Source organism: Amborella trichopoda, chromosome 8 (genome assembly GCF_054954075.1).
Source record: "Amborella trichopoda isolate Santa Cruz 75 chromosome 8, AtrichopodaSantaCruz75HAP2 v2.0, whole genome shotgun sequence".
Taxonomy (NCBI): Eukaryota; Viridiplantae; Streptophyta; class Magnoliopsida; order Amborellales; family Amborellaceae; genus Amborella; species Amborella trichopoda.
The window spans coordinates 27,124,127-27,144,645 of record NC_142343.1 but is presented as its reverse complement, the minus strand read 5'-3'; the positions used below and the strand labels follow the sequence as shown (position 1 = coordinate 27,144,645).

General features: G+C 42.8%; 1 protein-coding gene across 14 annotated transcripts in view; it reads left to right on the top strand.

The window, feature by feature from the left end:
* The window catches only part of LOC18433116 (exonuclease V-like protein), a 45,538-nt gene that overhangs the window by 11,827 nt on the left and 13,192 nt on the right, over nt 1–20,519 (top strand). For 11 of the 14 annotated variants that reach the window (XR_016061398.1, XR_016061397.1, XR_016061396.1 and 8 more), the window contains one exon: nt 18,448–18,569. Coding sequence is in view for 11 of the 14 variants with exons in the window: in XM_088874616.1 (XP_088730742.1) it covers nt 18,448–18,569 (122 nt within the window). In the remaining 3 variants the exon portion in view is untranslated. The remainder of the gene's footprint in view (nt 1–18,447; nt 18,570–20,519) is intronic. The other 3 variants (XM_088874619.1, XM_088874620.1, XM_020666524.2) reach the window with 1 other exon arrangement.

Below are 20,519 nucleotides of genomic sequence, written 5' to 3'. Positions count from 1 at the left end.
AAAGTTCATATTTCGAATCCTTACTAAGACGTTTTTATTGCCTTTCAACAATCTTTTTTTTCTCGATCACCGGCATCAGCCCAATCCTCGAGGGGGAGACCATGTCAAGCTTCTTCCTGGAGGGGCGACCGAAGTGGACTCTAGCGAATGGTTGCCTTGCTTAAGGGCTTCCTTCCTAATGCCACTGGAATCCATTTTCTGGGAGAGTGTGTTGAGCAGGTGCCTTGTGGAAGGGCTTACCGTTTCGTCTCAACAACACCTCTTAATGGATCAGCTAGTGGGTGCCCTTCGTGGGCTTTGTTATCAATCTAGTTGGTGGGGGAAAGGCTGGTATGGATTTCACCCAGTACCTTCCGATCTTCTTGGCTTTGCGTGAGTGCCTTTCTTGAGGGCTTTCTCCCACATCAAAGGCTTTATTTGCAACGACTGAGGGCCCTTAGTGGACTTTATCCCAGTATCGCAGGAACTTCTTTTTTTGAGAAGGGCTGATTTGATTTTCACCCAATACCTTCCAATTTTCTGTTGTAACTGGTTGAAGTCATCTTCGATCAAAAGCTGCGTCAACCGGTTTATTTGTCCAAGCGCCTTTTCGGGTTTTCACCTGAACTGGATGGAAGTGGCACCATAAAAATGGTTTTCATCAACTTCTTCGTTTTATTGAGGTTCTTTTACTCGTGACTTTGAGGTCACGTCTACCGTTAATTTTCATTTTTATTCATGGCGTCCTTTCGAGTTTCACCATTCTCGGTTTTCTTGTTTTCAAGACACTCTTAGTCATGGCTTCATGGCCATGCCTGCCTGTCATTTTTACTCATGGCGTCTTTGCGGGTTTTCAGCATGCCCATTTTTTTTATTTTGTGGCTATGTCCGCCTGAAGCTTTCACTTTTACTCCTCATCACGCTCCGCTTCTTTTATTTTTATAGAGATTCTTCTTCCTTGACAATGTATAAGCCAGAGGGATCATATTTGCATAAGGCTCACTGGGGTAACAAATACCATGGGTAAGGCTTTTATTGGGGAACTGGACACCACTAGGGGTACACTGGGCTTTTGCAAGGTGACAAATGGTTCACACTTGCTGAGTGTTGGGGTTTTAGATGGACCAGTGGGTTCTGATACATGAAAAATTCCCTGGGGTAATGTATACTTGCACCGTTGGGGGTAGCAGTCTATTGAGGGTGGCGACTCACCACCAAGAGATTACGGCTCAATGGAGTAGTGGACCATTGGTGTGATGGTTTATGGGTAGTAGTGAGCCGTCAGGGATGTCGGTCTACTTGGGATGTTGATTTGAGGTGGATGGACCAGATAGACCACTGGAAGTGGTGACTTATTGGGATGTTGGTTCATCAGGCATAATGATCCATTGGGGGAGATGGACCGTCGGTGTATATGGTCCTGTGGTGGTAGTAGTCCACTGGGGATGGTGAGTAGTGGTGATAGCCCTTTTGGGTGTTGATGGACCACTGGGGATGGTATGTCATCAAGGGTTCTTAAGGTGCTTTAAGCATGATATTACCCATGGCGTTTCATGAAAGTTCGAATGAGCAAGGTATGTTTGGTACAGCTCCATGGGGATAATGGAGTTTTTAAATTGAAGCCCAAGTGAACAAGGGTTGTTAGGATGGTTTGTGACGAGGTCAGGGTTGGTGAATGGGGTAATTTGGGATTCCCATGGTTTTATTAAGTTCATCGGCGCCCAGTTGTAGACTTGTGTATTTTTAATGGTGTCTGTTTATACTTGATGTATTCCTAATGGGGATCAAGTGTATCAGGGATATAACTCTGCTGGGAATTGGAATCATTAAGGACAAAAAACACCCTTAAAGTCCATTGGATTTTATTAGACTGAATCCAGGGTTATACTGGATTAATAGGTTCATGGTTTGGGGTGAGAGGGTTTGGAAACGAGGGCTACTGAGCTCAGGGTTCTGGGTTTCATATAGCTTGAGGTTACCCACTGACAGGTTAGTGTGTGTAAGTGGAACAAGGAGCATAGCTCATTTGTCTACTATGTGTTGTTGTGCACAAGTGTGCGCGCTAAGCTCATGACTAAGCCGAGAGCTTGTGTGGGTCTGCGAATGAATCCATGTGTAAGAGTAGAAACAACAATGGACGCAGGAGGGAGGGGTTCAGGTTTAAATGCATACCTAGAACCTTTAATCAATGAGAGACGGATGGAAAATGCTTGGACAGGGCCGCACGTATGTGCGTGCTTAGGAAACTTCATGATGAGTTTGAGAGAGAGAAGAAACATTTTGTCAAGGCCGCACGTTTATGCCTGCCCTGGGAGCTTGTGTGGTGTGTTGAAAGAGGGGGAAACATTTTTGTTTGACAGGGCTGCATGTCAACGCGTGCTCGAGCTTGTCTTTGCGAGTTGAGAGAAAAGGGGACATAAGAGTTGACTGGACCGCGGTGACGCAAGAGCCTAGGATTATGTAGTCAAACGAGAGAAGGAGACGAGGCCGCAGTGACGCGTGGAGCCGAGGTTTTTGTTAGTGAAGTGAGAGAGAAGGGGATGGGGCTGCGATGACGTGCATGCCCGAGCATTCGCGTGAAGAGTACAAGAAAGAGGGGATGTTTTGACAGGCTATGGTGACGTGTGGGCCCGAGCTTTTGTGCGAAGAGTATAAGAAAGAGGGGGTGTTTTGACGGGGCTGTGGAGATGCGCGGGCCCGAGCTTTTGTGCATAGTTGAGAGAGAGATAAAGGAGGTTGACAGAGCCGCGCCTAGGCACAGGCCTGGAGCCTTTGATGAGAGCGAGAGGGAGATGAGGGTTTACTCTCACGGTACGTGGTTTCACATGAGAGAGGTAGCCTCGTGGTGGCTGTGGATGGATCAACCGACTAGGGAGTGGGCAGTTGAATGAGAGCGTTCAAGTAAGGGTGATTGCCTCATTGAGGGAAAGTTTAAGGTCCTCACCCTATTTAGACCAAATAGGGGTGCTTTTAAAGTCCTCACCCGTGTTGGACTATTGAGGGAAAGTTTAAAGTCCACACCCTGTTTAGACCAAATAGGGGTGCTTTTAAAGTCCTCACCCGTGTTGGACTGTTGAGGGAAAGTTTATGGTCCTCACCCACCTTAGACCAAGTAGGGGTGCTTTTAAAGTCCTTGCACATGAAGTGGGATCATGGGGCACCATAAAGTGCATGGTCCAATGGACAACTGCAGGTTTCTCAACAATGTGAAGAATGGTTTATGAAAAAATAGGTCACGCGTGGCATTTGAGGTGCCACACAGTTTGGGACTAAGGTAATGGTCTTGTGATTTGGCCTCGAAACATGAATGATGGAGGCTCAAGAGAGCATGAGTGGTGTGCCTCAATTGGGGAAACGGAGACCAGAAGAGACATGAGAGATGAAGTGGTTGGCAGGGAGCAATTGCTCATGGATGAGCTGATGTGTGAAATGGATAGGACAAAGGCACACAATCTAGATTGTGGTATGCCTCTAATGGCTATATTATCATTTCATTGCGAAGAAGCAGCGACATGGTCCAAAGTCCCCTAGTCAACACTATGATATGCCTCATTGGGGCTATCACTTATGTAGTGTTGAGTTTGAGATGATGGTGCTTTTCCATTGGGGATTTGGCTTTATGGAGAAGCAATTGCATGCTTTGAAGTCACACAGTCGGAACTGTGGTACACCTCAATTGGGGAGAGCGCCCAATGGTGCTGAGTTTGGAGTGATAGTGCTCCTCTTCTGGGGATTTGGTTTTATGAGTAGGCGATTGCATGCATTGAGGTCTCACAGTTGAGACTATGGGGCCTGATTTGGGATATTGCTTTGTGTAAAGGGGCGGTTACATGCTTTAAAGTTGTATGAAGAGGCAATGGCGCGGTCTGTAGTCACACAGTCGGAACTGTGGTACGCCTCTTTTAGGGGAAGCTTTTTGTGGTATTGAATTTGGAATGACAATGCTCTTCTGCTGGGGATATTGGAGTAATGGTGCTCCTCCACTGGAGGGTACATATAAAGAGGCGGTGGCATGACTTGCAGTCACACAGACAATTGGGGATATTGCTACTTGGCACAAAGAGGCGGTTGCATGCTTTAAGGATACATAGTCGGGACCATGGTACGCCTCACTTGGGGAGAGTGCACTTTGGAGTGATGGCGTTCTTGGGGATATGACATTATGAAAAGGCGATTGCATGCTTTGAAGACACACAGTCGGAACTATGGTATACTTCAATTGGGGAGAACACCTTGGAGTGATGGTGCTCTTTCACTCGGGATGTTATGAAGAGGGACATGATAGCGGCTATATGTAGCAGGGTGTCCTGCGGCCACCCATGGAGATATGTAGGAATGAGAAGCAGTTTATAGTCATGCAAACGGACTGTATGTCACGCAGTTTAACATCATGCTACAGGGACGTTGGACCATGACACTTTTATTCGTGATGACCTGTATAATAGAATCAACACGTCCTTATTTCGAGAATGAGTGCCTCGAAGGGTTTTCACCACGCTCCCTTTATAGTGCCCTTGTGGGTTTTCACTATAGCCGTCTTTTCTCTTTTCTTTTTGATATATTTTTCCCATGGTGGCTTTTGGGGTGCACACCATGTCTGTCATTTTTCTTTTTCTTTCTCTTTTTATTTTCTTCTCTTTTTTTTTTTTTTTATTCTTTTACCCATGACGCCTTTGCGGGTTTTCGTCATGTCCATTTTTTTTTGAGGCAATTTTAAGGTCATGTTGCCGTGACCATCGAATTGGTGTATTTACGGTCATCCACCAAGACCTAATAGAGGCAAGTTTAGGGCCGTGCCTTCAAGACCGTACGTTATGCAGTTTAACGTCGTGTTGCCAAGACGTGTGCTACAGTTTAGGGTCGTATAGCTTGGACCAATGCCACGCAGGTTTAAGGTTGTGCGACTTGGACCATTGTACGATGTGATAGTGGATACAAAAACTAGGGCAAATTTTAAGCCGAAAAACAAGGCAAAATGCACACCTTCAACAAGCCACTTGCTTAAAACCAACCTAAGTGAATAAGTTACAATCCTTTAAATAACAATTACAACTATTTCTAGTCTTGTAAAACCACTGTAAATAAACTCAAATACCAACTCCTTATGGGGCAATTGCATATAAAGCAAGACTAGCTTCATAGCACAAATTACATAAACTTTGTCCCAAAGCTTAAATACAACATACGATTAATCTAAACAAAATTCTAAGGAATAAAATCAACTAAACAGGAAATTAGAATGCCAAATTAAAATCGGGAGCCATGTTTCGAATCCCTTGTGCCGGGGCCACGCAATCGGGCCCTATAAGGACTTAATTTTGTCCTTTCGGATTGTACAAAAATGGTTCAATCTCACAAGAGTGTCTAATCCAAATGGGAAGCAATTATACACCTTAAAATCACTTTTTAAGATCTCAACACATTGGCATTGTCATCCAAAACAGAATGCAAAAGGTTTGAATTGAATGGGATAAAGAACAAGAGAGTTATGGCCAAACTACACGCGATGGTCCTTCGGACCACCAAAACAGTCTTGTATGAAAAGATTATGAATCCCCATAGGTAAAAACATGATGAAAAACTTTTGAAAATTCAGTGACACTGAGACTAAAGTATTTGATGGATTTGAAGCAAAGTAATTAATGGATATTATGCATTATCATGAATTCTCATGCATATAAGCTATAACTTATGAAGGACCACAATATGAATAAGCATGATGAAAAAGATGATTAAATGGGAATTCTAATATCAATGAAACTTTTGTAAATTCAAAACTCTAGCAACTATGGATGTCAAGAATATGAACTTATGAGAAAAAAAAATTCGATGGAGTTTACCTTAATAAATGTACACTATGGACTTAAGCATAAGAAAGGAGGACCACCATCAAGATCACCATTAATGGAACTCTAAAAGCCTTTTGAAAAAAAAAAGGTGGGGTCTCTCTCTTCAATTTTCTCTCACAAAGCTTTAGAAAAAGGGGGGGCGCACAAATTTTCCAAAATGGTTCAAGAGTTGAGATAGTTAGGGTTTGAGATCTCATGATGTGCTTTTATAACATGGGTGCAATCTTGGACTCAATCAACACTCTTGATACACTAATCCAAAGGCACATGAGAGGCTAATGTACCTAGCCACCCATCCCCATCCAACCATTAGGATGAAGTGGTGGGATTTCACACTATTATCACTTACCCTAACCCTAAGCTATGCCACTTTACCATTTTGTCATTGACCCATGTTTTAATTCCAAGTGCATCCGTTATGCCCTTACAAAAACACCCTTAGTTTTTTTTAATAATGTATTAGAGTAGATAACCACCAAGAGTAAAGAGCAAAGAAGTAATTGGCAAAGCTCACACATGTGAAGATATTCTACTTTATCAAAGCCAATCACTTTGTAGATCTAAAATTTCAAATCAATCAATTTAAAGATGATGTCCGCTTCACACATGTGTGAAGATATTTTTCAACTCAAATTTGAAAATGCATTTTCTCTTTAATATCAAATAAATAAATTAATTAAACTTCACACATGCCATGCATGGCCCATGTGTGAGTTAATTAAGACATGTGATAAAAAGGGACTTTAAGTTATAACACTATATAACAAAATATAACAAGACACCATAACACAACCCCTTATAAAACAAGCAACCAAATGCCAATCTGATCCCCTCACCTAGGGATCAGTGCCCAGCTGAGCGGTGATCCTAGAGTGAGGCGTGGGGTGCCACGTGGCAGCCCTATGGCCACTCGAATGCCACATGGTACTACCAGGTCAGGACTAAAGTGAAATTTGAGTCAAACACTTCAAAAAACCTCATTTTTTTAGCAAATAAAATTCCAAAAAATTCTCTAAAATCCACAATAAATATTTAACGTATTATCGAGAAATTATTAGGTATTTCTCATCATTATAAAATTAGACAAAAGAGTATAGTGAGATCTCAGGTTAATAACTGTAGGTATCGAAGTATTCCATTGAGCTAGTCCCAAATGATGTTCCGTCGAGTCTTAAATCGACCCAATAGACCTATGTTCCACAATCTAAAGCAGGGACACATAATTGGCCATATCAAAGCCGCTGAGCTAGAACTTTTGATCATCTGGCTCTTAATGGATTACAGGTGTACCCTTGTGGGACATGATCTAACTCAATTACAGGGGTCCTTTCAAAGCACATGTGTACTGACTCTTCCAAACTCGAATAATACATTTGGAAGAGTGGCTTCCCGTATGAAATGAAAATGCACATGTCATGTAATGGTCTTATGTCCCACAAGTCTTGATCATTCCATACAGGGTGAATATGCAATAAGTACTCCGGTTCTATTTTTTTCGTTTGGATTCTCCAAACCTTGGCCGATCGTAGCTAAACATGAGGCTAACCTATAAAATCTTGACTAGGAGGTTGACGACCCTCACACCTTAAGAAATTGCTTTCTCAACACGTGAACTCTCGATACCTCATGCGAACTCGGGGTAAAAGAATCTGAGTTCCATTTCGCAAGGCGCTAAGATTTCAATCTCTCAATCGCTCCCATTGAATGTGAGACTATGGGAATTTAGGCCGTGATGGGCCATATTTCCAACACGATGTAGCGTCATGCGGGCAGGACATGCGCTATAGTTTAAGGTCATATAACTTGGACCATGATGTGATGCAGTTTAACGTGGTGCGGCCAGGATGTGTGCTATAGTTAACGGTCGTATAGCTCAGACCATCGTACGAATCAGTTTAATGTCATGCGGCCAAGAAGTGTGCTATAGTTTTAGGGTTGTATAGCTTGGACTGTTGTGCGAAGCAGTTTAACGTCATGCGGCTAGGACGTGTGTTGTAGTTTAAGGTCATATAACTTGGACCGTTGTGCGAAGCAGTTTAACATCATGCGGTCAGGACGTGTGCTATAGTTTAGGGTCGTATAGCTTGGACCTCAATGCGAAGCAGTTTAACGTCATGCGACCAGGACGTGTGGCTCGTATAGCTTGGACTGCTGTGCGAAGCAGTTTAACGTCAAGCGGCCAATGCGGCCAGGACGTGTGCCATAGTTTAAGGTCATATAACTTGGACCGTTGTACGAAGCAGTTTAACGTTATGCGGCCAGGACATGTGCTATAGTTTTAAGGTCATATAGCTTGGACCGTTACTGTGCAGTTAAGGTCATGCGGTTAGGATCGTTGTGCGATGCAATTTAACATCATGCGGTCAGGACGTGATGTGGGCTCATGATTCCTCTTGCATGGAATCGGGCCCCAAGTTCAATTGCCCATTGTCTATGAAGTTCTGGATGATGTCTTTAGTGGGGCCAGATGACCAAGCATTTTATGATATCGGCAATAGTTAGGGTCATCATTCCTTTTGACTTCCTCCGGCCTCTTTGGCGTTGGTAACCCAATCATTCCCTCAAATATGAGAGCTTCAAGTAACTCAGGGACCACTCCTTCATCAATGGAATAACTCTTGTGCCAGTTTTGGCACGAAAAGTGCATGGTATCTAGCATGGTGACTGCTGAATGATCACTATCCTCAACAAGTGTGAAGGGCTCTGATATTTTGCTATGATGTTTGAGCAAGTCTTCCATTCGTACTGCTTTGTCAATCAGTTTGGCTAATGTGGAAGGACATGTTGTGCTGACATGCATTGACAATTCCCAGTGCATTCTTTTCTTGACGCTCGCTCACTGGAGTGGCCAAATTTATAGCCAAGTTGCGCCACCTTTTGATGTACTATATCTCTGGCTCATGTGGCATTTGCCTTACATTAAGAAGTTCATGAAGCTGCACATTCCTTTTTATGTCAGAAGCGCTTGAGGAACTCTCTCTCCATTTATTCCCATGATGAAATCGAACCTGGTGGTAATCGTGAGTACCACTTGAATGCTCATTGTTTGCGGTATTTCCACAAGCAGAAACAAAGTGAGTTGTGCCGTTGCTACAACGAGCTAGTGCCATCATACTTCGGAAAATCGAACCTTTTGTAGTTTTGTGGGAATGGAGTTTGATCAACATGAGCTGGATAAGGTTTTCGATGGCGATTCAACTCTTCTACTGCTGGAATATTGTATCTTTTCAATGCTTCAGCTACCTACTATGCCTTTCACTAGTTCCTTATCCACAACTTGGGCCTATGGAGAAGGTACCAGCAGTGAGGGAGGTGTAGGTGGGGGTAATGATTCCTTTGGTGGAACTTTTCTAATGGCTTCCCATGGCTGTTGGGAGCAGATAGAGGGAGTTTGGTGCGCCATGTGAGCATTCTTGACCTCATGGGACACCATCATCTCTTGGCTCATGGTTTTCATCATTTCATCTTTCGCCCTCATCTCGGCTTGCAATTGCCTCGATGGGGCCTTTGGTTGCACCATCTCGTCTCCATAGGATTCTAACGTTTTCTCAATCACCATGGCATTGGCAATATTTATGCTTGGAGATTCTTCTTCCCATGAAGGGTCGAGTTGCTCGTTATTGCGGAGCGAAGGGATACTGGAGGCTTTGGGGCTGATTGCCTTGAAAGAGTCTTCTTCGTTTGGGGTGGTATACTCCAACAAAGTTTTCTTGCTAAAGGCCTCTTGTTCGATGAGGTTTTCGATCATGAGTTCGTCTGCTACTTCAACAAGCCTTTCCTTGAGCCTGTTTCACTTTTTAAGGCATGACTATCGCCGTCATCGAATGAGACTGTGAAATTCGCATAAGATAGTGAGGTCGCTTCATCCTCATCAAAAGGGCATATGAAGCTTTCGAGGCATGGATAAGGCATCCAATCGGCCTCATAGGGAATCATGGCACCTTTGGGGCATGGGGAAGCCACTTCAGTGAGGTTTCTAGTAAAGGGGACAACTTCTTCCACTATTGGGGAGTGGTTTTCCTCGAATGAGAGTGACAAGCTCTCATTAAAGGATGGGGTGATTGGACTGATGAGGGTGAGGAAGGCCACATCATCAGCATCGAGCTCTTCACCATCAAATGAGGATGTGCAACTCTCATAAGATGATGAGGCCTCGTCATCAAGAGAACAAATGAGGCTTTCGAGGCACGAATAGAACTTGCAATCGGCCTCATAGGGGACCATGGCACCTTCAAGGCATGGAGAAGCCACTTTGTTGAGGTTATCAGTAGAGGGAATGCACCTCATCGCACCCATTGTTATTGGGTTGGTTTCCTCAAATGAGTGGCGAGCTCTCATCAGAGGATGGAGTGATTGGGCAGATGAAATGGCGGTCGCATCTCTCGAATTGGCCAAAGAAGAATCTGGTTCATCGGATCTCCGAGATTCTAGGATGAATCCCGATAAAAGAGTAGAGAGGACGAATGGTGACAGAGCCTCTTCCTTGTTTATGAGGTTTATCCTGGCAATGAGGCGCTCAGCCCTTTGAAGCAGTTTAACAATACTGACTTGCTCTTTGATTTCGGTCTTGGGAGCCGGGATGTCGGTGAAGACTGTGGGATGGTGGGTCATTTTCTCGCAACATGGTAGTGAAACCAATCTCTTCTTGGTTCAGAACTTGCACCATCCGGAGGATACTTTGCTTAAGCGAGCATATAATGGCTTCTTTAGAGGGGGCCAAAATACTCTTTTCCGCATGCTCCATAACTTCCTCGGGCTCATGAGCTGCCCTGAGCTCAGATTGAGCTGTCTTAGGCTCCAACCTGATGACATGCTCGGAGCTAGTTGCTTTGAGAAGGCTGCCCAACTTGAAATGGGCTCGAGTGGAGTTTTTTTGAGGATCTAAGCTGCAACAAGCTCAAGCCGAGCAAGTTCTGCCTCAGGGGCTTGAATGGGTAGTGGCTCAGCTTGTCTGGACTTTATGGGATTGTTGATGTCAGACTGGCTCTTTGCCCTGTTTGTAGACTCTTCTTTGCCCCGAGCCGGCCTTTGGACCTTGTAGATCACTGGCCCCACTATGCCCTGAGTGACCTCTTTGACCTGTATGGTGTGGTAGACTTCTTCGACCTCACTAGTGCCAAGGGTAGCAAGGGGCAAGAAGGGGTTCTTCTCTTGACAGGAAGATACTTCTTTGTTCTTAAGTCGGGCTTTCAGCATCTTGGTCACCTGACCCCATATCTGGGCTTGACCGTTATTTCCTTTCTTGATGGCCAAGTAGAACTGCCCCGAACGAAGGCGAGTAGTTCTTTTGGACTCTTTTCATGTTTGCCCTCAGAACTAGGGGCAATGTTAGACCTGCTTATGTGTGCAGAGTCCGAAGACATGTTTGGGGTAGCTTGGGGGGCAACCCTTAGTGAGGTACAAGGTCCAGCCTTTGGGATGCCAACCTTAGTGATTGGAGTGGCCTTATGGCCACCATTGTTTCGATGCAAATATATGTGTGCATTTGACCTATGACTGGGTTGTTGATCGTGTGCTCTTTGGGGACGGCATTTGAGTTGCACCGAGCTGAGCGAATAGTATGCAATGCAATTGGAATGACTTGAGAGCCACTCTTGATAGTGGGTCTAAGTCCCAAGAGACCCAAAGTGTGCGAGAGACTCGGGTAGCTTTTTGTTTGCCCTGAGAAGACAAACCAATGGCTAGGCCGTTAGTCATGGTGGGTGTTAAAGTGTGTTGAGTGACCTTGTGGTCCTTCCACTGAGATGGGCCAGCAGTTGAACCGCCGGTTTGGGATGTGTGAGATGCGATGCCGAGATGGGCGGCACGTGTGTGGAAAGAAGAGTTGGGGGTGACCTTCTTGGTACTCACAGAAGCAACGGTTTTAGAAGAGCGGATTGCGAGAAAAGGGGGAGTGGCTTTAGGGCCACTCTTAGACATGAGATTGGTGGAAGGTCCACCAGTAGCTGGGTGAGTATGAGAATGGCGGTTTTAGAACCACCTATGCATTTGGCGATAATGGACTGACCGTTGGTGCCGGTAGAGGGGGAGTAAGGGGTCTGAGGGGCCCTTCTCGTAGGGGTTGGGTCGTAGCCCAAGTGCGAGCAGTTAGTCGCTTCCCAAAAGAAGGAAAGGAGATGTAGGTTGAGAAACCTCGCCCCTAAGGGACGTGTTCATGGGATCGTGAAATCCCAACCCGGAAATAGGAGTTAGTAAACCCCAAAGCCATTTTTAAGTGTGATCAAGTGCGGTGAAGGTTTGCTAGCAAACTGATCAAACGATAGAATGGCGTGTCCCCAGTGGAGTCGCCAGTTGGTCAGGCCTGATTTCTCGTCGTCCCGGGTCGGCCCTAATATGGGGACCCAGTCGGAGGAATCCTCTCTCAAACAACAGCGGGGCCCACGCACATGTGCACACGTGTGCTTCTAGTGCGGATAGGAACCAACAAAGAGAGATTTCAACCGACAAATAAGGGCTCGAGCACCTACCTTGCCGTTTTGAATTTGGGGGATGTGTCTGGGCGATTCACCCTCTTAGATCATTTCAAAAACCCTCCGGCTATCCTTGCAGCACGGTTTGAATTCAGCTCCCTCGCTTCTCTGCTCATCACTTGGATCCACACACTAAAAATGCCCTTCAGGGTATACGTTTTGGGGTTTCCTCCTATTGGTAATATGCTAAATTTGGGGTCTAGACTAAGAGCTAGAGAAGTTGAGGGTAGACAAAGGTGCGTTCAAGACAGTGTAGGTTCGGATGGCTGAAGTGCGGGTGGAAGTGTGTGAAAGGGGTGCGTAAGAGAGTGGAGATAGGAGTGTGGTAGAGAGAAAGAGCGTGTAATGTGAGTGAGTGGGACGTGTTAGAGAGAGATTGTGTGATGTCAGTGTGTGTGATTGTGAGAGTGTGAGTGAGAGTATGTGTGATTTGAATATGTGAGTGAGAGTGTGTAGTGTGTGGTGTGAGTGTGAGTGTGAGTGTGTGGTGTGAGTGAGTGATGTGAGTGTGTAAGAGTGTATGATGTGAGTGTGTGTATGAGCTTACGTGTAAGAGAGAGAAATTTGAGAGAGAAAGAGACAATTGGCGTGAGGGAGAGAAGAAAGAAGTACATGAGGGAGAGGAGAGAGGTACGTGAGGGAGAAGAGAGGGAAATACATGAGGGAGAGGAGAGAGAGGTCCAAGGGATTGGGAGGGTTGAAATAGATAAAGACGATTTGTTGGGAGAGTTGAAAGAGATAAAGACAGTTGGGTGAATTGAGAGAAAGAGGGGTATGTGGGATAATGAGGGGAGAGATTGAACAGGATAGGAGGGAAAGAGATGAGATTTGGGAGAGAGGGAGGTGCATGTAAGAGAGAGAGTTTGAGAGAGAAAAGCGGAGTGAAGAGTGGTGTGAGGGTGAGGATGTAGAGATGAAATTTGGAGAGAGAAAGAGAGAATTTAGGGAGAGAGGTTGGATTGAGAGAATGGAAAGAGAATTAAGGGAAAAGTTGCGTGGAGGTGAGAGGCATGGAATGGACAAACTAGGAGAGAGAAAAAGAATGGTTGCGTGAGGAGAGAAATAAAAGAGGGAACAAAGGGGTGGCGTGCTGGACTGGCCCTTAGGTGCGGCTCCAAGCTTGGGCACGAATAAGAAGGGGAAGAGAGGAGAGCTGGGGAGACTATGATAATGTTGGAGCTGCCCTTAAGCTTGGCCCTGGGTGTGCATGTGCGTGAACAGAGGAGATAAAAAGGGGGTAAAGGAAAGGGAGATGTGAGGGGGAAGCTGGGGTCGTGCTCCAGTGCGGCCCTGGGCAGCGTCTGCGTTAAAAGGGGAGATAAAAAGGGGGGCAAAGGAAAGGGGGACGTGAGGGGGGAAGCCAGGGCCCGGCTCAGGTGCGGCCTTGGGCATGCGTGTGCGTGAAAAGGGGAGATACAAAGGGGGCAGAGGAAAAGGAGACACGCTGGGGAAGCCAGGGTCGTGCTCATGTGCGGCCTTAGGCATGCGTGTGAGTGAAAATGGCAGATAAAAAGGGGTCAAAGGAAAGGGAGACTTGAGGGGGAAGTCGGGGCCGTGCTCAAGTGCAGCCCTGGGCGTGCGTGGAAGAGGGGCATGTAGAGAGGAATGAGTGAGAGGAGTGTATTGGAGAGAGGGGCGTGTAGAGAGAGGGTGGATAGGGAGTTAGGGGATAAGGGCGGATGGGGAGTTAGGGGATAAGGGCAGAGAGAGAGAGAGAGAGAGAGAGAGAGAATTTAGGGAAAGAGATTGAGTTGAGAGATTGGTGGCGTGGAGGAGAGAGTGAATGGGCAAACTAAGAGAGAATGGTGATGACATGCATGCGCCTAGGTGCATGCGTGGCATCTTGACAAAGGAAGAGAGAAGGGAGGTGATCTAGGGGCATTTTCTCTCTCTAGAAAATGTTTCTCTCTCCTCTCATCGTGGTCTTAAACTTGCAAGCAAAGTAAAAGCACAAGCACGAATTTTACTCCAAATGCTCAAGAACTCTTGCAAAAATGACCAAGGGTTTTTCAAACCCCCTTACAAATGACGTAAACTTCCTTATATAGAACAACCACAAACAAGGGTGGGTTCCTCAAAACTACGCCAAATTGTAGAAAATTACATATTAAATGAATTAAAATAAAATCCCGTTTTTAGACCAAATGACCCAAATACCCCTTAGTTCTTTTGAACAAATGACAAAACCATCCCTTCATGAGGGGCCTCTTGTCATTGCTAGACTTCGAGATCTTTTTTAGACGCTTGCGGCGGTAATTGGGGCGATCAATCGTCATAGAATCGATGTTTGATCTATCACAAACATTTTGATGCCCTTTGATCCTGTTGACATGGATTTTTCATGAAGGACCAAAAATCCGGCGAAGTCCATAAACTTCGACCACCAATCCGGTAGGATCCATGACGTTTCGAGTCCTCATTTCGATCACAAATTGAAGAGGACATCGTCACGATCATTTTGCACTAAATTTCATCCAATATGGTTTCCGTTTAAGCATATTTCAAATTTGGGAAGTCTCTGGAAAATGGGATTCCGGCGACCAGAAAATCTTGCCTTTTTCAACCTCAAAATTCACATTATATGGCCTCCAATTGTGCGCAAAAACTTTACCAAATCATAGCCCTTCGCGATACGTTCACAACGGACCTATATTTGCAACGATCCGACATCGGGATCTCAAGTTATGACTTCACGCAGTTTGGGATGTCCTCTTGTATAAAATCTGATTTTTAAGCTTTCGAGCTCATGTTCTCTCTAGAAATTCTCTCGTTACGGGCCACGTCATGATGCGTGCCATATTTCAAAGCAACCGTGTCGTCGAGACCTAGCTTGTGTCAAAATTTGAGCTTTTTCCGACTCAAAACGAGCAAGTTATGAGCATTTGAAAATCATCTCGAAATGGGAAAACACAGTTTCCATTTATAATGGAAACTAGTTCACTGAAGCTGCACCGCAATAGTGTAAAACCCATTATTTTATAGTAATTTGGGCCCATAATGGTCCTGAAAGGTCTGATTGAGCCACAATTTGGTCCCTGGGGGTTTTTCGATGTTTTGGAACTAATGGCAGTGGTCTGGTACTGTTTTGAGGCCCCAAAAATGCGGTTGTAGTTATATGGTCCTTTTTCAACATAATAGGAACTGGATTTGATAACCGAGTTTCGTCCTGGTCATATCAAAACTTATCGGAATGTGACAAAACTTTGTGAGTATCTTTCGAGCATCCCAAATGACCTTTTTCATGCCTTTTGAAGCCGTTCTAGTACTTTTTCAGAGGTTGCCCAGTTTTAGGCTTATTTTGCAGTGTTCCCATGGTCTGGCGGTGTCTTGGGTACCGATAGGACCAGGTTGTTATTGGCTCTCTCCTTATACATCTCGGCGATACAAGTACGTCAAAAATGACGTATAACACTGAGCTAAGTTATTTTAATGTTGAATTGATTGTACACTGAATGTGTCTAAGAATATTATTATTATTAGGATTTCTTGCCACCATAGCCACGATTGCCTCTTAGTTGTGTTTTTCACCTTCCTGTACAACTTCCTTATTTAATGAAGTTCAAAACTCTAGAAAGTAAATCTTATTATGATCATACATGTGATCACATGGCTTGGCATGCCTAACCACTTCCTCTTATTGCTGTCATCATCATCATCATCATAGCCTTTTTTCAACTAATTGGGATTGGCTACACGAATCCTGGTCTGCCATTCTGCTCTATTGAGGGTCATACCTTCACCGAGGCCATAAGTATGTCATTCTGCTCTATTAAGGGCCACTTCCTCTTATTGTTGTGTTCACTGTAAAAATTTACTCGAATTTTTTAAATTCTTGACAATATATTACTAATAGAAATAATGTACAAGGGTCCTCATGAGAAGTGACATGAAGTATGTTGATTATAATTTCATTTTTTACTTGTTAAAACCTTGACAGTCATGGTACTAACCCTGCCTAAAGGATTTGTCCTTGCTTTTTCTTGGTCCTTACTCATTTCTTAGAATGTTTTATGCTACATCTAGTGGTACTCACGGTATACTTGCTGTGGCCACTTTCACCTCAAGCTTTGCATCCATGTGACAATCCTCTATTCCAAGTTTCTGGTTAAGTGTGGACACTGTCACTTACCAAAAGAAAGAAATGAAAATGGTGTACTTTTGTTATTATAAGATTTTTTCTTTCCTTTTATGCTGTATAGAAGGGGGTATGTGTTTCAATGTCAATCACAGTTACAAGGTGTCACATTCCTCATACCATGAGAAACTGGATTTGGCAGCACACTTGTTTAATGAAGAGACAACCAAATCCATCAACATTTTACTAATATTCCATTTCATGACCAGGACCCAAAAAAAAATAAAAATAAAAAATATACCTTTGTTGGCTGAATCCTTAGGTTTACTCAATGTTCCATAGATATTCTCATAGTTCATCTGTGTCTACTCTAAACAAAAAGAAATTTAAGTCTCTAAAAATTATGTAACAAATAGTTAGTAAACAAGAAGAAGAATGTTTGTCAACTTGTGTGTTGATGCATCTCCAACATGGGTCTGGCACCCAAATAGAAGAATCCATGTAATGCACTGTTAGTGACTATCATTTTTCTTGTGTATTACCATACTTGTTTTAAACGCTTGTGAATTCTAAATCAATTTAGGAATTGGGGTCGTGGAACCATGGGCAACTAGAAGATTCATGTTGCCACAATCGCTGTTCGTACAGGGCATATTGTAGGAAATGAGATTCCTACTTTATTTGAATTGAGTTTTAACCCTAATGTAGATTTCTATATCTTTGGAATCGAGTTTCAACCCAATTGGAATTGCCACTCATACCATTTTGGAATCAAGTTTCAATCCAACTTAAATCAAGATTTAGAACATTTTCGAATAGAGTTTCAACCCACTTGGAATCGAGATTCCCTTCTTTTTTTTTTGGTAAATAGAATTGAGATTCCTACCTCAATGGAATTGAGTTTCAACACAATGGGAATCGAGATTCCTATATCTATGGTATCATGCACCCAAAACATAGAACCGCAACAGAAATCAATAGGACACATTTTTCATAGGGAAAAGGTTTGAAGTTCTAGTGTAAGCTTGTGCAAGAATCTCTTAGTATTGGAATCGATGTATTGAGCATTGCCTAGATATGGTTCCTCAAGTATTGACATCAAGGTCCTCAAAATTCCTAAAGACTTAAACAAAAGTTTAATCACAATAATGGAATTAAGGTTGAGTAGCCATAATACTAGCTTCGAGGTTTTTTGAGGTTCTAGATTGAATCAAGAAGGAACTTTCTAAATAATGAAATTAAAAAAAGAAAAGGAAAAAAGAAAAGAAAAAGATAAAGTACAGTTAATAGACACTCATAGTAAACTAGGGAATACGTGACGGTGTTTACAAAACATATGGATATTATGTATAATTGAAACTGAGACTTTGATTTGACATATATAGTTGAAAATGGGAATTTGTTTCATCATTGTGGTGCTCTCTATTGTTATCTGAATCGAACCTAAATCATCATCATTAGAGCCTTTTTTCCTACTATTTTGGGTTGGCAATACAAATCATGTACCGCCATTCTGCTCTATCAAGGGCCGTACCTTCAGTGAGAATCAAACCTAAATCTCTTTCCCAATTATCTTTAGGAAATAGCTACCAAGTTCTAGCACTATCAGATTAAGGGTTCTTGCACCTACATATCACATTGCTTGATGTTGTGGAATCTGGATCCCAGAAATATCCAATCGAGATTCAACTAATGTGGAGTCGAAATTGAATAAATGCTGGAATTGAGATTCAGAAATGTGGAATCAAGATTCCTAAAATTCGGAATCAAGATTCCTGGCTTCAAGGAAATGGGTTCCATGAAGATATCTTGAAGGAATCATTGAATCGGGATTCCGAAGTGAAATCCCCACTTGGGTGAGACATTCTGGTAACTATGTTTGTATACTAAATGATTTGTTTTTCCATGCTTCATTGGCCCCATATCTTGATGTGTGACTCATGGCACTGGTTTCTGTTCCAACTTCCATGTGGAATGAAAATGTCTTTCATCATCTTTATAATTAAGTTTCACCAAGATCCTTCTTGTGATTCATATTTAAGTTCTGCTAAGCTCCTTTTGGTTATGAGAGCAGGTTGTTAAAAAAGTAGACATTTGTGTCCAATCAAAGGAGGACTCTTGGGCTGTGAAGCTTATGAATTTTGTTTTTGGATCGAAACAACTGTTGTCTGAAGGATTGACACGTGAGCTCCCAGTGTACGTTGCTTTTCTTTTGTTGTTCATTATGCGTTTCATCAGTTCTCATAATGTGGTACAGTGGATAATAGCTGTTTAATTATACCTGATCTCTATTTATCAATTATTTGTTACTCATTACCTTGGTGGTTACTTAGTAATTATGAGCAAACCATGCTTATGAGCTTGCTACACATTTTATGGAGCAACAACCCATTACTTACAATTATCATCCAATATAGTTAAGTCTTTTTGCTCTACAAGTTCAGGCTGATTATATTGGCTTCTGTCAGAATGATGTACATAGTGGCTGCCTTTTTTCCTAAAATTTGTGTTCTTTTGTATGCTTATGATACACTATTCTATTTTTTGATAAATTTCACTTGTCCTATTGTATTATTTCGTTGCTATCCTTCATTCTTCAGTCCTATTTAGGTTTTAAGGGAGCTTACCACTATTCATATTGATATTCTCAATTTGTAGACTTTGTAAGCCATTGCATGCAATATTAACATGCTTAATGTATAACGTAGATAGGACTGTATGGTTTATGTCCCGAATAATGTATTACCTAATATTTGCACTGGAATTTTGTGTATGATATGCTAGTTATGTAAAGTTATTATTCCATGACAATTTATTTCCGTAGAAATTTGCATGGTTTCCATATTGGGATATTATATTTTATTGAGGGTTCCATATGCCTTGTGGTCAATGCTATATTGTAATGAGTGTGTGGTACTATATTGAGGGTTCTATGTGGCATGTGGTCAATGCTATATTGTAATGGGTGTGTGGTACTATGTAAAAAGACAACTACGAACCATCTGTATGGTTTCCAGGTTAAGTGACAGGACTTGTTCTCCTCTATTTATTCCTTTATTGCAATCAAGAAATAAATTTTCCATCGACAATGTTCATAAGAAAGCTAGAGCTAGACTTTCTTGAACGGAAAGGTTCTTAAATGACCCTACACCTCAATATGAAAGCATGGGATGAGAAAATCACCAACTTCAATACGAGAGCATGCGATGAAAAAATCAACAACGTACCAAGTATAAAGTTGAGCGGTAGAAAGTGTCCATTCTTCATGTTGAATTAAAGGAGCCATGAGTATTAGCCCTGATCCATGCATCTAGAGGAGGGGACCGCCTTCATGGATATTTGTGGGCTTTGAAGGATTCGGTTTAATGTTCCAACACTTGAGGACTTCTTGCTTACAGCTATTGGTTGGGCCTGAATGCCACTTACTTCATCCTGCATCCCGAAGTTAAGAAGTTTATCCAACTTGAAGCATTCCTACCTGAGGCTTCTGAACTCTCACTTGATAATGAGCCCTAGTTTGTTAGAAGCTGGTGAAAGTGTTAATAAATTATGTAGAACATTGAATAACACAGTGCAATTAGTGTTATCTTCATCTTGTCAGATTAATTTATAGGCAAACTAACCCTGCCTTGCAAAACGGTTGCACATGAGTTTATTTCCCCCCTTAAAGCAAGCTATTAAACATTTTTTGGGCTTTGGCTTACTTTCTGGACCTTGTCAACCAAGAAACTTGAGTACCTTGATTATCCAAGGAGCTATGAGATTTGCCTCCTGAAAAATGCTCCATTCCATTGGGGGTGCTTGATGAGAGTATCATCCTTGTTGCTTATTGCAGTGATCAATGTCCTTAATTGTACTTCTGTTCCATCTAGCCAATCCGAAGCCATAAATTAAGTCATGTATTTTAGAATTTGGTTGTTTCATATTTTCTCTAGTACCTCGTGATCGGGATGATGGTGATTAGTATGAATAATGTCATTCATTTTGGTATTAGATTGTTATGTTTCTGTGTATGTAATTTTTTATTCTCCTATGGATGTCATTACAGGGATCAATTCCATTTCTAGTTAATGAATTGTGCAATGACTGTGTAGCACTCAGACAAGAACTAGACTCTCAATATATCAAATGTTTCTCGATAATTTC